General features: G+C 39.7%; 1 protein-coding gene across 3 annotated transcripts in view; it reads left to right on the top strand.

Annotated features, from left to right (window-relative positions):
* Positions 1 to 9,795, top strand: part of LOC126973999 (potassium channel subfamily K member 1) — a 71,395-nt gene extending 61,600 nt beyond the window's left edge. For all 3 annotated transcript variants that reach the window (XM_050821352.1, XM_050821351.1, XM_050821350.1), the window contains 3 exons: positions 7,633 to 7,722; positions 9,379 to 9,508; positions 9,597 to 9,795. In XM_050821352.1, coding sequence (XP_050677309.1) covers positions 7,633 to 7,722; positions 9,379 to 9,508; positions 9,597 to 9,665 — 289 coding nt within the window. In that variant the 3' untranslated portion in view covers positions 9,666 to 9,795. The remainder of the gene's footprint in view (positions 1 to 7,632; positions 7,723 to 9,378; positions 9,509 to 9,596) is intronic.
* Positions 9,796 to 19,703: the final 9,908 nt, after the last annotated feature.

Here is a 19,703-nt window from a genome sequence, read left to right as displayed (position 1 = left end):
GATTGTATTGTTTGCTGATTATATTAAACTTATTTTTAAGGTGAGGCGACGTGCAGATATTGATGACGAGGTAAACAATGCACTCTCAAAGATAGTGCGTTGGTTTGAGAGTATTAATCTGCACTTAAACAGTAAAAAAACAAAGTGTTCAGAGATTGGAACTTGTGGACACCACGGTCTTCTTGGGTATCACGTTAGATAAAAAGCTTCAGTGGGGTCCACATATTATGCCCAACTAGCAGATAGACTCAGCTCTGCGGTATATGCCGTAAGAAAGATAAGAGAGTACACGAACGTTACGACCGCTAGATTAGTGTACTTCAGGTATTTTCACAGCATCATGACCTACGGTATTTTACTGTGGGGTCATACTGCTGACATTTATATAGTGTTTGCTCTGCAAAAGAAGAGATTAAGAAGAAAAGAAGAATATTAAGTTTATTCAAAACATCCCCATTGGCCCTACAAATCTTCAAACGTTGAGTCTAGTTCAGATCAGTTGAATTTCTGCACTCCCAATCTTGTGGATTGTTTGAGGGACTTCAAATTATCTGGTGTATAGAGCATGCTACAGAGCATGCTATATTCTTTACAGCTGATCATAAATCGTAAGTCACAGGATTAAGATTGAGACTAGATGGCAACCAGCCTCACGCTCTGATCTAGTCATAATCATTCGTCTCCAGCTACGAGCTGCTACTGGAGTTACATGAACCGTTGCTGAGTGTTGTTGGTAGAACCATTCTTGGTTTGGAGGTGTTGGAGGCTCAACCACATTCTCAACAATCGGGTTGAACATCTGTGAAATGATTTCAAGCCTTCACAATAACAAAGCTTTGCCACTACATAAATAGCCAATTATCAATGTAGTAGGTCCAAATTCAATTTAAAAAAGAATAGTGTGGTAAAATCGAAACAACTACAGAAGTGGTACGCAAAAGGAGTAAACAGAAAATTTTTGTTTATGGATGAGATTATTTTTACAACTAAGCAATATTTTAAGAAATAAAAAAAGAATGTATTAACAATAAAGAAAATCATAAAACTGAGTTAAACATTTCGTTTTGACTGGATTTTTATGATGATTGACGAACGGTCAGCTTTGGAGTGCTGAAACAGCGTTTCCAATGGATGGAGAAGATTAGTCTGAAGTAATTTTCTTTGTATGGAAATTGTATAATATATATCTCACTTTTTTGCTTATAACTTCTTTAATTTTAAATTTAGGGCAAGAAGTTACATGAACTTGTAAAGCGATAGGAGATCAAAAATTAAAAAAGTGGCTATTCGAGATGTTAGCAAAAAATCAACGAGGGTATCAGAAAACACAGAAAAACATCTGAAATGGATTAAAATCAAGATCACATCCCGATACGAGTTAAAAAAGCCCAAAAACTTTTGGATCGTGATAAAACATAGATCTTCAAGTTATCAAAAACACGGGCACTAAGTATTGACACAAAACGTTATAATATTCTAGACGTCGCCAAGTATTTTATGGTAACCTATACGAAGATAATCAAAAGGTCGAGAAGAAAATACAAACGCAATACATCACACACGAGAAACTGAACAAATACTGTTGAGAGAGTGGTTTAAACGCAGAAAGACGATAAAGTACAAGAACAGGATAAAATATGTAACGAACTTATCAAAGAAAGAATATCTGAAACTATCTCGATCATAACCAAACTTTTTAATGAAATCGTCGAAAGTGAAAATATAAATGGAAACAAACCACAATAATATTTGTCTCCATAACTGTATTCTACAGTTCTAGAAGGTATCTTTAGAAGACTAGATTGAGAAATATACGGGGTCAACATCAACGGCCGACGCATTGATCATTTAGATTTACAGATGACCTTACAATCCTGGCAGAAACGTTGCAGAAGATGTTACAAGAGTTTGTTATAGAGAGCAAAAATGTAGCGTTGCAAATGAACACCCAAAAAACTAAAATAAGTGTAACAATACATATGAAACTATAGAAATAGCAAAGCCATCGAATATGTAGATGAATATGTGTATCTGGGAAAAATAATTTCTTCTAAAGAATTTATGAATAAGAAAATTGAACAAAGAATAGCAAGTTCTTGGCAAAGGTTCTGGTTACTCAAACAAATAATAAAAGCGTTCACATATCCCAAATACATTAAGACAAAAAAGGTTTTTTTTTTTCTGCTTACCCACATTTAAATCTTCATTCAATAAAAATAATTTAATCATCTTCGTGCTACTATTGCCATCTAGTACACCCATAGCAAATTAAAAAAAAAATTATAATGGCAAAGTGCAACAACTGTGGAAGGTTCTTCGCAGAGGGGTCAGATGGCGCTAAGTGTAAAAAATTTTCAGTGCTATTCCATAAGACGTGTTATCCGGATGCTCGAAATAATAACAAGTGGAGTTGCAAGAATTGTAACATGAGCATTAAAACTAAGGAAGCTTGCAGGGAGATGAATACCCCTAGCTCCCAGGAAGAGGACACCAGTAGTCCCAGGTCAGGCAATCCACCTTCACTCGCGGAGGAAATGAAGCTTTTGTGGTCTGAGATTTCAATTTTTCGACTCGAAATGTCTAAATATACGTCAGTTGTGGAAAAACTTACCAATAGAATGGACAGTATTGAGGAACGAATAAACCGATTTGAGACAAAATTTTGTGCCGACCAGGATCAGCTGAAGCAATGTTCAGAGGTCAACGAGACTATTGACAGCTTAAAAAAACAGCTAAATGACTTGGAAGAAGATAAGTTGCTAAACGATGTCGAGATCTCAGGTCTCCAGGAAAATAATGGGGAGAATCTGTTACACGTTGTCATTACACTCGCTCAAAAGATATGGTTTAGTCTCGAGGAACGTGATATAGTGAATGCATATAGGCTCGGTGCACGCATCAATGCTGTGGAATCCAGGGGAGCCGGCTCCGAAGGAACCCGACGGCCGCGCGCCGTAGTGGTGCGACTCACACGCCGATACCTGCGCGATGAGTTCCTGCACGCGGCGCGCGTCCGACGTGGAGTGGACACCATGGGAATGGGCTTAGGGGGAGATTGCGCCGTTTTTATGTAAATGAGCAGCTGACTCGCGTAAATCGTAAATTGTTTTACCTAGCGAGAGAGGAACTTGCACGACAGAGAAATTGGCGCTTTGTGTGGTCCCGGGGTGGGATAATATATGCTCGGCGAGATCAGAAATCCTCTGTTCATGTTATTCGTTCTGAACAGGACATCAGTAAAGTTTTTGGCAAAGAGTGAGTTTAGTACTTTTTAAAAGTAATTTATTTTTATTACATAATTTTAATTATATTGTTTTCGCTATAGTAAACATTTGTCAATCACATTATATTGGAATTTCGAGAGCAACAAAAACATTAATCACAGCAAATTATTATTATTTTAATGCACTTCTCTCTTTTCTAATGACGCTGAGTCTGAATGATAACGGCAATAATTATAATATTGTCTGGAACTTTATGTACTATATTTTAGTTATGTTTATTCTAGCTTTAATGTGTTATTATTATATAGAGATTCTATGTGGCATGGTTTTGCAGTACTATTGTGGACAAGTTTAATAACTTTAAATTTTAAAAGCGGTTGTGATGTTATTTTATTATATGTACGTATAAATATTTTAAATCAAGTATGGTTATATAAAATGAAAAATTATCTACATATTATATTAACAAATTTTTATTTATTTTATTCTCTTACAAATATAAACGTTATTTCACTTGGTCACATATACATTGTTTCAAAATATCACTCTGTTCAATTATAAAAAAAAACTTAAAATTGGTCCTCTAAATCCCGGCTCACTTGGAACCAGACATGACGAATTTGTAGCGGCAATGCAACGTCATACAGTTGATTTAATGGCTATAAACGAAACGTGGCTGCGCCAGGGCCAGGAGGGTCGCGCACCCGCTGTCCCTGGATACAAACTACGACATGTTCCGCGCCCAAACACCGTGCGCTCTCGAGGCGGTGGCGTTGGATTCTACACAAGACAAGGCCTATCTGTACGTATCTTATCACATCCAATTACACCAATCGTTGAACAGATGTGGCTTAATCTTTTTATCCGTGGCAGAGTTTTGGTCGTGGGCACCGCATATCGTCCTCCTTGGATGGATGTCAATACATTTTTTGATGCTCTTACTGAGTCAATGGGCGCGTTTGTCTGGTGTGAAAACATTGTCTTACTTGGGGATTTTAATATTAACTTTTTTGATTCGAATCATATTAATTACTAAAAACTTGAAACATTTTTAAACACCTTTAAATTAAAACAACATGTGACAGAGGCAACGAATTTCACTTCTCAAACAGAAACACTTATAGATTTAATATGCACACATGTTCCCGTATCATCTGTTACAGTGGATCATGTTGAAAGTCTGAGTAGCCATGCGTTTATATCATGTGTTTTAAATATAAATAAAGACCAACCTGTTCATTAACTTAAATTAGTGACATTAACGTGAATGATTTTAAGCAATCATTAAGTGACATCCAGTGGGAGAAATTATTAATATTAGAAAATGTTGATGAAATTGTAGTCTCATTAACATCGATACTATTATCTTTATTCGATACTTATGCACCAAAGAAATATGTTAAAATCAATTGTAATACATACCCTTGGTTTACATACAATATTAGGAAGATGATGCAGTGTCGAGATGAAGCCCAAGTAAGGGCACGCAAAAGTAAGCTTGAAACTCATAAGCAATTTTATAAAGAAATAAAAAACTATGTTAAGTTCGCAATACAATGAGAGAAACAGGCATATTTTGATACGTACATAAACTCCAATATAAATGTAAAAAATATGGAAGCATATTAAACAGAATACTCAAATCACTACGAAAAAAGAATACATATTACCATCTCACCTTGCAAATCCTAATGAAATTAATAATAGCTTCCTTAACATTCCAGGCAGTGCTGAGATTCCTCTATCTACTCTGACATATTATGAGTTCCATCGCCATAGTGACTCTGTTTTCGATTTTAAACTAGTGAATGAACATACGGTATTTCAGACTTTGAATGAGTTGAAATCACAAGCCGTGGGAATTGATGATATTTCATTGTATATGCTTAAGCTGACTACAGAAAAAACTCTTACTGTACTTACTCATATCATAAATACATCCTTGTCGTCAAGTAAGTTTCCAGACTTATGGCGTCATGCCCTAGTGCGTCCCATACCAAAAAACGACAATCCGAAAGACTTTAAAGAACTTCGTCCTATCAGCATACTTCCTTGTTTATCAAAAGTAATTGAAAAGATTTTGCATAAGCAGCTAATGAGCTTTTTGGAGTATAATGGCATATTACCGGATTACCAGTCAGGGTTTAGAAAACACCGAGGGACAACTACAGCGTTAATGGACGTAGTTGACAATATTCTTACTGCACAAGATGATGGAAGGGGTACGATTTTATTACTACTTGATTACTCGCGCGCATTTGATACCATAAATTCGAGTCTGCTGCTCTCCAAACTAAGTTACTATGGATTGAGTCCGAAAGCAATAAAATGGTTCCACAGTTACCTAAGTAATCGAACCCAAACTGTAGTCATTACACAGGAAGATGGAAGTAGGTCATTCTCTGATTGTAATGCTCTTGAGCGCGGAGTACCTCAGGGATCAATATTAGGACCGCTATTATTTATCTTGTATAGTGCCGATGTAGTTAAAAACATTAAACATTGTAAATATCAAATATATGCAGATGATATTCAACTTTACATAACTTTCAAGCCAAACGAGATGTCAGATGCAGAAAAAAATATTAATTCAGATGTCAGCCAAATCTATTGGTCGGTAAATAATTCACTGGTTCTTAATCCATCTAAGACCAAATTTATGATACTGGGAACCCCTAAAGTCGTTGAAAAAGTTGATCGTTACAATCCTAAAATAGTTATTAATAATAAAGTTATTGAGCGAGTTCATGAGGTTCGTAATCTAGGATTAATATTTGAAGAGAATCTTAGATTTGAGAAAAATATAAACTCTACTGTTGCGAACTGTTTTTATCGTTTAAAAGTACTCTATCGCATTAGGAACTATTTAAATACAAATCTACGTGTCAGGTTGTGTAATGCTTTGGTACTCTCAAAATTTAATTATAATGACACTACGTATGGTCCTAGATTACGAGCCCGCACCAAAAGTACTATACAGCGAGTGCAAAATGCCTGCGCCCGGTTTTGTTGGAATATTCCACACAGATCTCATGTGAGTCCGTATCTTAGAGAAGCCAAAATTCTTAACATGGAAAGTCGCAGACGGCTACACTTCGCTTGTATGATTTTTGGAGTTATAAAGATAAAAACGCCAGCATATCTCTATTCGAAACTGTTATGGGCAAATGAGGGCAGGGTGTTGAATTTTAAAACAAGGAACATTGTAAAGGCTAAGCTTAGTCCTCCCAAGCATCACACTGCGGCTTTCAGGGGAAGTTTCAAGTACAATGCCACCAAGTGCTGGAATAATTTACCACCGCCGCTACGGGGTTTATATACAGTCTCAAATTTTAGAAAAAAATACAAAAAATACTTATTAATGACAAATACCTCCCTACATCTCCTGCCTTGGTGAACACTGTTTAAATTTCATTGTATTATATAAAATAGCTTTTCGTATTTATTATTATTTTTCTTCCTTATATATTTACATACATACGTTTTTTATTATTTTTGTTATTGTCATTATTTATTTTTAGTTACATTTTTTTTTTGTAAATCATATTTTTTTTTCTCATAATAATTATTTTAATGCCACAATTAATTATATTTTACTTTTAAAAATATGTCAGTTCAGCTCCAAACTTCACACAATGGGGTCACTGAAAATCAGTGTTGTGCTCATGTGTGTTTGGACACAACTATAACTGAGTGGACTCCAGTTTTGGAAGACCACTGCCACATCAAGTTTTGCTTTTTTTTCTTTTGTATTAAGTTAAGTAAGTTAAGTATTAGATTAAGCATATATTTTGTTCTCTTTAACTTTTTTGTGTGAATGTGTCGGTTTTTCTTCCGAAATAAATTCATTTTCATTTCATTTCCAAAGTTTTTAATACGTGTACACGTCCATGCATGACTTACGGCTGCCAAACTTGGTCTCTCATAAATAAAAATTTAAGCAAAGTAGAAGTGCCAACATTGGATTGAGCGTAGTATGTTGAAAATAAGAAAGCAATAAAGTAAGAATGACAAACATAACAAACAAAACAAAAATGGAAAGTGGGAAAAAAAACAATTAAGCAAGTAAAATGGCGTTGGATAGGACATGTGATAAGAAGCAAAAAAGATAAATGGACAAAAGATATTATAGAGTGGTATCCAAGATATGGAAAAAGAAATAGAGGGAGACAAACGATACGATGGGAAGATGATTTCAAAAAGATTGCTGGACCAATATGGTCAAGAACAACGTACGACAGGCAAATGTGGGAATATCTAGAGGAAATAATATTATTAACATAAGATATAATATTAAGTATATTAAGTTATAGCATATGTTAAAAATGTACCTTTTAGTTTGCTTGCAATTAAGGTTATACTCATTAATTCATTCATAATATACATAAAATAATAATTAATTTTTCAGATATATAATGTTCGGTTCGATGATATTCGGTCTCTGGGAGAAGTGGGACAAGTTAGACGGAGCTTATTTCTGTTTTATTTCACTGAGCAGGTACCTTATAATATTGTTATTGTTATTTTGTTCAGTTCAAATGAAGAATAATTTCAGAGTTTAATTAATATCTTACAAAAAATATCCATATGTTAAAAATGAGATGACTCCAGATGGTCGACTGGAGTTTACTCCTTACGAACCATTTTTATTAGTAATTATGCACCGCGGCCTGGAATACAAAAATGATCTCAAAGTTCTCCACCACCCCAAGAATCGTGGAAATGTTGTCCAATTATTGCAGTTATAATTTTAAACGTCGGCTATCTTTGATTTTGGAAATGATCTTAAATTCATTCTCTGCCACCTCGAGTACCTTGGAAACGATATCTTTATTAATAATTTTGCGCAGTGGCTATCTTGGACTAAACATAATCTCAAAGTAAAAACTTTAGCATACTATCACTAAAAATAGAAATAATTCTTTTTTATGACAATAAGGGATGTCATATCGCCCAAGCCGTTCAACGCTGCATTGGAAGATATCTTCAAGCTTCTGGACTGGAACGGACTGGGCATCAACATCAACGGCGAATACATCACTCACCTTCGATTCACAGACGATATCGTAATCATAACAGAGACCATGGAACACTTAAGCCATATACTCCATGGCCTCAATACAGCTTCCCAAGGAGTAGATGTCAAAATGAACATGGAAAAGACGAAGATCATGTCAAATGTCCATGTCGCACCTACGCCCATAAAAATTGGGAACTGTACTCTCGAAATTATCGACGAGTACGTATACCTCGGACAAAAAATCCAGTTAGGCAGGTCTAATTTCGAGAAAGAGTTCACTCGTCGAATCCAACTCGGAAGGGCAGCGTTCGGGAAGTTCCGTAAAATCTTCTCATCCCAAATACCGCAGTGTCTGAAGACGAAGGTTTTCAACCAGTGTGTGTTGCCAGTGATGACATACATTACTCAGACGTAGTCACTATCTATGGGCCTCATGAGAAAGCTCATGGTCGCTCAGAGGGCAATGGAGAGGGCTATCCTCGGAGTTTCCCTGCGAGATTGAATCAGAAATGAGGACATCCGTAGGAGAACCAAAGTAACCTATATAGTCCAAACGATTGCGAAACTGAAGTGGCAGTGTGGAGGGTTCAACGGACAGATGGCCGTTGTGGCAGTAAATTCCTCGAATGGTGACCACGTATCGGAAGACGCAGTGTTGGTAGGGCCCCCACAAGATGGACCGAGGATCTGGACGAAGATCGCCGGAATACGTTGGATGAGGGGAGCGCAGGACCGATCGTCGTAGAAATCTTTGGGGGAGCTCCTTGTCCAGCAGTGGACGTCTTCCGGCTGATGATGATGATAATGAAGGGATGAGACGAGCAGGACGTTCAGGTGATGGTAATTGATACGCTCTGCCCATAACAATTCAGTGCCGCTCAGGATTCTTGAAAATCTGAAAAATTCTGAATGGCACTGCAATTGCGCTCGTCACCTTGAGACATAAGATGTTAAGTCTCATTTTCCCAGTAATTTCACTAGCTACGGCACCCTTCAGACCGAAACACAATAATGGTTACACATTACCGCTTCACGGCAGTGACATGCGCCGATGTGGTACCCATAATGTAGTCCGGCCTGCCACAGGTATTATTTTCTGTTACCACGTCTTTTTTTACTATGTAAATGTTACAGTATAGGCTTCGGTGATATAGTCCCGGGTGAGAGAGTGTACACACCACGTATTGAGACATCATTCATCGTGTGCTCTCTGTATTTGATGCTGGGAATGGCGCTTGTTGCTATGTGCTTCAATCTGATGCAGGTTCTAAGTCATATCTTAACAATAAACTGTCACAATATGATTTTTTATTAATAGACACGTGGCTAATGTTATTTTTTATTTTTTTCAGGAACAGGTTATGCACTACTTTGCTTGTCTGAAACGGGTCTTAATAAGAATATGCAGATGCAAAAGATGACAATATATCAGTTTTATTGTAATATTTAGTTTGCAAGAATATTTAAATGTTTAAATAATAAGTTGTTTATAAAAACTCGCTCTACAAAGTTCAAATTTAAAATAAATGAATATAATTTAATACCCAACAATGTGATCGCCTTATAAAACATTATTTTAGATCAGCACTCAAAACTTTTTTTAAATGATTTCAGAATATTTATTATCTAAAAAGAATACAAATTCACTTACTAAGATACTTAAACTAACATGATACATATATTGAGCGGCAAATCGTTATATACTATACACAATTTAAGACGTTATATTTAAAGTTACAATAATTACACAGAGTTACAATAAATACTAATTAGGTAGATACATTAATAACGAAATAGGTGGGTAACGTATAAAATAAATGTTTACAGTAATGAATGAAATACCGACACTGTTTTATTATTTGTTATAATGACAGCTATGAGGGTTTTTGTTTATTAAGGTCTCGTTCATAGTCATAGCCGGAAGCGGTCTAACAAAATAAGTTATGAGAAATCCTTTAAAATGTGGTGTGTCATATAAATAATTACCTATAGGTTTTTATGAGAAATTAGAGAGATGAGACCTGATGGTAAACGATGCACCCTGCCTATAATAAAGCATCGCTCACGATTCTTGAAATACCCAACATTTTGAGCGATATCGCAATAGTGCTTGTCACTTTGAGACGACATGTTAAGCCCGACGCTCCGATATTAGACTTTGCTCAAACTACTAACGTAAAACTTAGCGGAGTGTGAGCTTAACATAATCTTTGATTTAGTTTCTTATAGTCATTAGACAGCTAAAATTATGTTGAGCTTAAGCTAATACAGCCCAATTCAAGTCAAGTTCGGGTTTCATCTAAGTTTTACCATCACATCTTAGTTTTACATAAGCAAAGTCTAAGAACACTGTTGTTTAGGCCAAATATGCCTAAAGGGTTTTTATTAATAGTGAAACAGTCACCGCATTAATTAATTTATTTATTAATAAATTAAATATTGTGGGTGCACAAAGAGTTGCACTAATTCCTTCTCTTTCCTACCTGCACCCTATCCCTCCCACTTACGGAGTAGCGCGAGCGCAGCTGATCGTTGCGTTCTGCGAGGAGTAATTACTTAGTTAGTATTGAACTAGTATTGATCAAGTATTGAACTTGTCAACGCCGTGATAACTCATTAATTCGTCTCCTTGCGTGTAATCTCGTGATCAAGTGTCTTGTGATCCCTAGTTTTATTATTATTGAATTCGGGAAGAAAGAGTGGCCACTCAAAGAAAACGCCTACAAACTAAAGAGAGAAATTTGCGACCCGGCACGTGGTGGAAGAATCGCTGCTGCTCTGGTAAGTCCTCCTGTCTCCTTTCCTTACACCGGCTTCCTAATTAAAAATTTTCATCTAGATCCAGCGCATACAACTGTATAGATCTCAGCCCAGTAATTTCGGCGTCCTTCAAACCAAATTACAATTAGGACTCACATCGTGGCTCAATGGAATTGATTCGTGAAAGACATAATAATATGTAATCTGTGCCATTGGATTAGAAAATTGAAAGAAATCTATATTTGTTGGAATACTCGATACGTATTCCAGTGATCGAATGCAGTGCTGTCTTAATAAGTTCTATTTATAGCAGAGACAACAATACACTTGAGCATGTGTGATAAGATCGGACGCTCACTACACGACTGAAGGGGGAAATTCATTGATGGATAATAGTTTTAAATACAACTACTTCCAATATATATATTTATAATTGTGTATACATTACTTTTGTTAATTTTGGTCTGAATTTATCGGGGTCCGTAATCAATCCCAGCTGACTACCTGAATCAGTGTTACAAAACAGAGCGTGACAGCTCTCAGTCATCAGTGAATACCTACAAAATAAAGTACTCAGCGCCATTATGTAAGATATAACTTCAAAAAGATCAAAATAAAATACATTTTCGTAAAATTTAAGGTACGTTATGATGATTTATTATTGCTAAGATTTAATTAACACTGGTTTTTGTAAATATTATTAGTTATTTACTTTCACATGATAATAAAGATAATATTTTGATAGTAAAAATAACGGGTTGCGCTCCGGGAGTGCCGACAGACGTGAAAACTTGAACATTAACGTGTTTAGGGAATAATTTCGCACGAATTGTTTTTAATTTATCAGTATTAAAATACCAGCATTTATGTGATTGAATACAATATTCATTTATTTCGCTATCGTACACAAAAATGACAATTTATATTTGTAGTGTTTGATCCGGATTGTGGTCTGTTACGATTAATCACTATACGAAGTTTGTAAGGAACGGACGTTTTATTTGTGGCTGCCTTATTTGGCGACGAGGACAAAGACGCGCGCGTGCAAAATAGCCGGCCTTATCGGAAATTTAACATGTTTCGATCATAGAAAGCAAGATTCGGCGGCTTTCTACAGCCGTTTAAAACAATTTATTAAATTAAATGGAATAAAGCACGACAGCAAGTGTGTCATTATTATTATTACTTATTATTATGACTTATTTAATGGATCAAACATATACTCGTAGGTTAGCGCATAATCTAATTCATCCAACAAAAATTGAAAGCCTGTCGTATGAAAGTCTAGTGAATGCCCTAAATGAACATTTTGAACCTGTAAAATTAACATTCGCGGAAAAGTCATGATTCTATGGCGCAGTACAGGAAGTGAGCGACAGCGTGGAGGAATAGGCAGCAATGCTACGAGGGCTCGTCATCCACGGCGGCTTCGGTGACTCACTCGACATGGTGCTGCGCGACAGGTTTGTGCTCGGGCTGAGAACCGGTCCTGAGCGGGATAGGCTTTTCGAATTGAAAGCGAATGATCTGACTTTTTCAACAGACGGCGAACGCGACAAAGGCGCGAACTTCGACTTTAACGGGAGCGGCAGCCGCGATGATGAAGGAAGAGCCCGTATACCGGATGAGTTTTGTTAGCCCTGAAGAATTAATTAAAACTTTTAAGTCTTTCGACATGAAAAAACTGCTGATATATGGGGCATTTCTGTTAAAATAATAAGTTCAATAATTGATGTCATAGCACTATATCTTGCAATAGTATTTAATAATAGTATTTATCGTGGCGTGTTTCCTGACCTTCTCAAACATAGTAAAATTACACCAATATTTAAGTCGGGATGATCTTCTGACCCAAACAACTATCGTCCTGTGTCGGTTTTGCAGACCCTTAGTAAAATTTTTGAAAAAATAATTTTAAGCCCAATGCTTACTTACTTTAACTCTCATAAGTTACTTCATTTGAAACAATTTGGCTTTACTAGGGGACGTTCAACAACGGATGCAGGTGTTGAGCTGATTAAGAATATTTTTGATACATGGGAGGAATCGCAGAATGCACTTGGCATCTTCTGTGATTTATCTAAGGCTTTTGATTGTGTTCAACATTCAACGCTGGTCAGGAAGTTATACCACTATGGCATAAAAGGAACTGCGCTCGATCTTCTGACTTCATATCTAAACAATAGAATTCAGAGGGTCGACGTGAATGGCAGGAGATATCCTGGGACTCCTCTCTGTATGGGGGTACCACAAGGGTCTATTCTTGGACCGTTCCTCTTCCTTATCTATATAAATGATCTTCCTAATCTTATAGAGAAAAAACATAAGGCAGTATTGTTTGCGGATGACACTTCACTGATTTTCAAAGTGAAAAGAAACCAAGCCAAGTCAAACATATGACGAAGTGAACGATATTTTATCTGACATCGTGTAATGGTTTAGCGCTAATAACCTATTGTTAAATAGCAAGAAAACTAAATTCATTAAATTTACCGTACCAAATGTCAAAAATGTAAATGCAAATGTTTTGTTAAACGGAGAGGTGATAGAACCGGTGGAATCTGCTATATTTCTTGGCATAACTCTAGATTCCAAATTACAATGGGATTGGAGGATTGGCGAACAGACTTAGTTCTGCAGCATACGCGGTTAAAAAGATTAGACAATTAACTGACAAAGATACGGCGCGACTAGTATACTTTAGTTATTTCCATAGTATTATGTCCTATGGTATATTGCTATGGGGCAACGCTGCCGATATTAATACAATATTTGTGCTGCAGAAGAGGGCTATTCGCGCTATTTATAACCTAGGTCCTAGAGAATCATTGAGAGCAAAATTCAAAGAAATTAACATCTTGACTGTTGCTTCTCAATATATTCTTGATAATGTTATGTATGTTCATAGGCACATAAGTGAATTTGCCAGAAACTGTCATAACCATAATGTTAACACCAGGAACAGACATAAACTGATGATGCCTACTACTCGGCTAAGTCGAGTTAGTAAGTCTTTTGTGGGGCGATGTATATGATTTTACAACAAGATCCCAGAAAATGTTCAAAACAAAATTATTACGTTATTCAAAAGAATTGTTAAAAAACGATTGTGTTGTAAAGGTTACTATAACATAAATGACTTTCTTAATGATACCACAGATTGGGAATGGAGCGACCGCCCTCAGGCTATTAAATAATAAGTTAAATTGTACAATGTTACTTTGGTACTTTGTAAATGTTCGTTAATTGTAAAACATATTTTTGATGACAAAAAAAAACCCGCTGAGTTTGTTGCGCCCATTCCTCTCAGGCCTGAGGCATTCATTTTGGAATGAGTGGTAATTTTTTTTTGACTTTCAATAAGTGTTTTTTTTTTTTTTTTATGGAATAGGAGGACAAACGAGCGTACGGGTCACCTGGTGATCACCGCCGCCCACACTCTCCTGCAACACCAGAGGAATCACAAGAGCGTTGCCGGCCTTTAAGGAAGGTGTACGCGCTTTTCTTGAAGGTACCCATGTCGTATCGTCCCGGAAACACCGCACAAGGAAGCTCATTCCACAGCTTCGTGGTACGAGGAAGAAAGCTCCTTGAAAACCGCACTGTGGAGGACCGCCACACATCCAGATGGTGGGGATGATATCGTAACTTGTGGCGTGTCGTGCGAAGGTGAAATTCGGCGGCAGGAATCAGGTTGAACAGCTCTTCGGAACACTCCCCGTGATAAATGCGGTAGAAGACACACAATGAAGCGACGTCTCTACGCAACGCCAAGTGATCCAGCCGTTCACAGAGTACTGGGTCCCCGACAATTCGAGCTGCTCTGCGTTGCACGCCGTCAAATGGGTCGAGCTGATACTGGGGTGCGCCAGACCAGAGATGACAGCAATACTCCATGTGAGGCCGGACCTGCGCTTTGTAGAGCGCTAGAATGTGGGCCGGCTTGAAGTATTGCCGTGCTCTATTTATGACGCCCAGTTTCTTTGAAGCCAGTTTGGCTTTGCCCTCCAGATGGCCACGGAATTGGCAATTGCTCGAGATTTCGAGACCCAGTATTCCGATACTAGGCGAGGCTTTAAGGGAAGTGTTCTCGAAGAGCGGTGATACGGCAAATGGGGTTTTTTTAGTGGTAAACGCGCAAACTTGAGTCTTCTGGGTGTTAAATTGGACAAGGTTCAACTTACCCCATTCCGCGACCTTCTCGAGAGAGGACTCGATAGAAGACACAAGTTTCACCCGGCACTGGTCGACGTTTTCCCGAGAGAGACCTGCATGGCCCGTGTATACGGCATCACCAGTGCTATCGTCTGCATAGCAATGCATGTTGGCGGTGTCCCACATATCATTGATATGCAGAAGAAACAGCGTGGGAGATAGCACACAGCCTTGGGGCACTCCAGCGTTCACGGGCTTGGGATTCGAGCAATAACCGTCGATAACGACCTGTATGCTGCGCCCAGTGAGGAAGCTGGAGGTCCACTTGCATAAGCTCTCGGGAAGCCCAAATGATGGGAGTTTTGCGAGGAGCGCCTTGTGCCATACACGATCAAAGGCCTTCGCTATATCCAGACCAACTGCCAGGCCTTCCCCCTTGCTTTCAATAGCCGCCGCCCATCTGTGTGTTAGGTAGACCAGAAGATCGCCGGTCGACCGACCATGGCGAAAGCCGTACTGCCGGTCGTTGATCAACTGGTGACCCTCAAGGTATACCAAGAGCTGGCGGTTAATTATGCTCTCCATAATTTTGGAGAGTAGGGAGGTAATAGCAATAGGCCTGTAGTTTGCCGGATCCGAACTGTCTCCTTTTTTTGGGATCGGATGGACAAGGGCTGACTTCCATGAATCAGGGACTACGCCTTTTGAATAAGAGTGCCGGAATAAACGCGTTAGCACCGGCGTCAACTCAGGGGCACACGTTCTAAGCACGATTGGAGAAATGCCATCCGGCCCGCTCGACTTCCTGACGTCCAACGAAAACAGAGCTCGCCTAACAGTTTTCTGTCGGAACTGTACTTCAGGCATGGAGCTCTGACACCGCGGGATGGTCGGCGGTGTTTTTCCGTTGTCGTCAAGAGTCGAGTTGGAGGAAAAAAGAGTGCACAGGAGATCGGCTTTCTCTTTTGCCGTATGGGCCAGGGTGTCATTCCTCATGTGCAACGGCGGCATGGACGGCTGGTTGAAGTTACCAAGAGCAGCTTTCGACAACGACCAGAACTTGCGTGTTCCGGTCGGGTAACTGGAAAGCTGCTCGCCAATTTTAACGACGTGCTTCGATTTCGCACGGGCGATTTGCCGCTTAAAAAATCTGGAGGCACGGTTATATTTCCTCTTCAGAACTTTGCAGTTCGGATCCTTTGAGCCCAGCGCCGCAACCCAAGTTCGATACGCCTGTTTTTTGCAGTCAGATGCTGCTTTAACTGACGCATCGAACCAGGGCTGTGATCTGCCACCGATCGGTACTACAGAGCTTGGTATAAAAATATCCATGCCCTGCAGTATCACATCGGCTACTGCAACGGCGCAGGCACTAGGATCATCTGAAAGGAAACAAACCCTGCCCCAAGGGTAGGATGCAAAAAAGGAACGCATCCTATCCCAATCTGCTGACTTGTAGTGCCAAACGCGGCGGGTCGCTGGTGGTCTGCGACGTTGGCGTCGGAAAGGCACTACACTCCTGACCAGGCAATGGTCGGACGTTCCGAGAGGGGCGTCGACAGAGACCTGGTAACCATCGGGATGTGTAGTCAGCAGAAGATCTAATGAGGACGGCATGTGGCTATCCACATCCGGGAGCCGCGTCGGCGACTCAACCAATTGGGACAGACCATACGCCAATGCAAAATTATGCACAGATCGCCCTGCGTAGTCTGTGGTACGTGATCCAAGCCATTCGGCATTGTGCCCGTTGAAATCACCCAAGACTACGATTTCAGCGGAGGGGATCTGAGCAAGCACGTCATCAAATGCCGCTTGAACGCAGCCCATGAGGAGATCCGTTTCTGCGTTACCACTATGGGACCTGTAGACACACGCATAGATGCGGACGCGGTCCTCTAAATCTACGCGGAGCCAGAGAGTAGACAGGCCCCTACCCTCAAAATTGCCGAGACGGCGACAGCAGATATCCTCCCTAACGTACACACATACCCCGGCATGAGGCATGAAATTATGCTCAATTTTGTACCCGGGGTACGTTAAATATGACGTATCGCTAGGTCGAGATATCTGCGTCTCCGTAAGGAAACACAAGGCCGGCTGCGCCGTCTCAAGGTGGTGGTGGACGGCGTTTAAGTTGGAGTGAATTCCCCGGATGTTACAAAAGTCCACATTAAGCGTGGAGCGGGGTGCCGTGGTGTTGCTGCCCTGTTTGTCCTGTGACATACGCGGTACTGTGCCCTCCCCAGAATACGAGGGGCAGCCCGAGCGCGAATGCTCGGGGAGGGATTCTCCGGCTCTACAAGAGCCGGTACCCTCCTGGGGTAATTTATTTTTTAGGACCGCTCTCATATTTTGTTGGGGGGGGGGGGAATGGCCTCCGGTCCTCGACACTAACCTATGCGAAACATAGCGGCACTAGGCCGCTACTTCACGCCGGTATTCTGTGCGAGTGTGGTAAGTAACCCGGACGAGTCTGGCCCGATTGTGCTGACGTCATAAGGCAGCAGCGTGACTCTCCCACTTTCAAAAAGCCCGTAGTCGCCTCTTACGACACCCTTGGACCTGGGACTACCCTATTCTTTTTACGCCCCGAGGCAGCATAGGGCAATTTCAGTGATTTCAACAAGTGATTTCACATCCTATTTTGAATAAAAATATTTGAATTTGAGTGACGTGGCGAGAGTGGGCCGAGCGCAGGGGCTTGCATGCGGACTCTGTAACCATGATACCCAGAAGTGTCGGTATCACAACTATATGTGTCAAAATTGCGGTCTCAAGGGACACTTGAAGAAAGTGTGTTCTGAGCGTGGCTACCCAGTGCATAATATGAGTGTTCAAGATGATCCAGTGAAAGATATTCTTAGCTGTAAAGAATGCGAGTTATTTAACATAAGGTATCTCAATTATTCAACAATAATCGTGCAGGTCTATGTAAGTAGTACATTTTATAAAATGAAATTAGATTCAGGCTCAAGTGTAAGTGCTATTTCCTTTGCGATGTATAAACAACAGTTCTCTCATTTAAAACTTAATAATAACTGTTACTTAAAAATGTGTTTCTATAATAAACATAGAATAACACCTGTGGGTTCTGTAGTTTTAACTGTGAAATATAAAAATAATTATAAAGACATAACGATTTACGTTACGTCATAATGGCGGACCGCCGTTATTAGGCCGGGATAACATGTATTTATTTGAATGAAAATTATTATCAGAAAATAAGAACATAGACATAGGTATTCGCGACGTAGAAGTATATTCGTTATTAAAAGAGTAACAAATTTAGTGTGGATTTATATGTAAAAGAGAAAGCAGTTCCAAAATTTTTCAAGCCACGAGTTACGACGGCCCAACACGGCTAAACCTGAATGCGTTGCCACCCCGTACCCCGACGTAATGCTGATTGTGCACCCATTGTCTTTTAGATTTCTTTAGTTTAATAATGATATTGTTTAATCAGTCTTGTTCCAATTTATCTGTGAGTAACATTAAATAACTCCGCCGTTGTCGGTCCCAAGCCCGAATGAGAAAGGAGGAGGGTTGGTGTGGAGGAGACCTACCCATCCTGTAAAACAGTCAACACCGAGTATCGGGCGGTGGTAACTAACCCGACATCCCTGTGTGGACATTGAGCCCATGGGGCGGTAACCAGTGACCGTGAGGATCTAAATACCCTCTAAAAGACTGACGTGGAAGGATGTGGGGGCCCACCGCGCTTATTTTCCCATGAAAACCCCGCTTATGGAATCAGAAACAGAAAAAGTGAGTATGTTTGGCGACCCGACTAACCATCGGCGCCACCCATTACCCGGGCTGGATGGTGTGAAATTGACGACCGAAGCTTCCCCTGGGGTGAGTCGACAGGCTTCAGAGGAGGGAAATGCTACTGTCGGTGTCAAAACATATAATATCGAGAAGACCTCAATTCGAACCCATCGTCGCATTGGCACTTGGAACGTCCGAGGTCTGCTAATGGCGGGCAAACTGGCCATTGTGGAAAAGGAAATGGAATCACTTAACATCTCCATACTGGGCGTTGCTGAAACTCACATGCATGGTAATGGCCACTACATCACTACGGTGGGGAACACCATGTGCTTCTCGGGCTGTAAAGATTCGAGTAGGAACGGCGTCGGAATCATATTGCCGCCACACATGAATAAGTATGTCCTCGGTTATAACCCGGTGTCGGATAGAATCCTGACAATGAAGCTGAACACCAAACCGTGTGTGCTGAATATTATACAAATATACGCGCCGACAGCACAAGCTCAAGATGAGGTAATTGACGACTTTTATGGGAAACTGGAGGAAATGCTAAATTCAATTCCTGGTCGGGAAATTAAAATGATCCTTGGTGACTGGAATGCCAAAGTCGGTAGTACACTTGCGGATGACCATATCAGAAGCACAGTTGGAAAATTTGGGCTTGGCATTAGAAATGAACGGGGTGAAAAACTGATCGAGTTCTGTACAGCCAGAAATCTCAGTATTATGAACACGTTTTTTCAACATAATCCAAGACGTTTATATAGAGA

Source organism: Leptidea sinapis, chromosome 31 (genome assembly GCF_905404315.1).
Source record: "Leptidea sinapis chromosome 31, ilLepSina1.1, whole genome shotgun sequence".
NCBI classification, from domain to species: Eukaryota; Metazoa; Arthropoda; class Insecta; order Lepidoptera; family Pieridae; genus Leptidea; species Leptidea sinapis.
The sequence above is the reverse complement of the archived record's forward strand: the minus strand, read 5'-3'. Positions and strand labels throughout refer to the sequence as shown.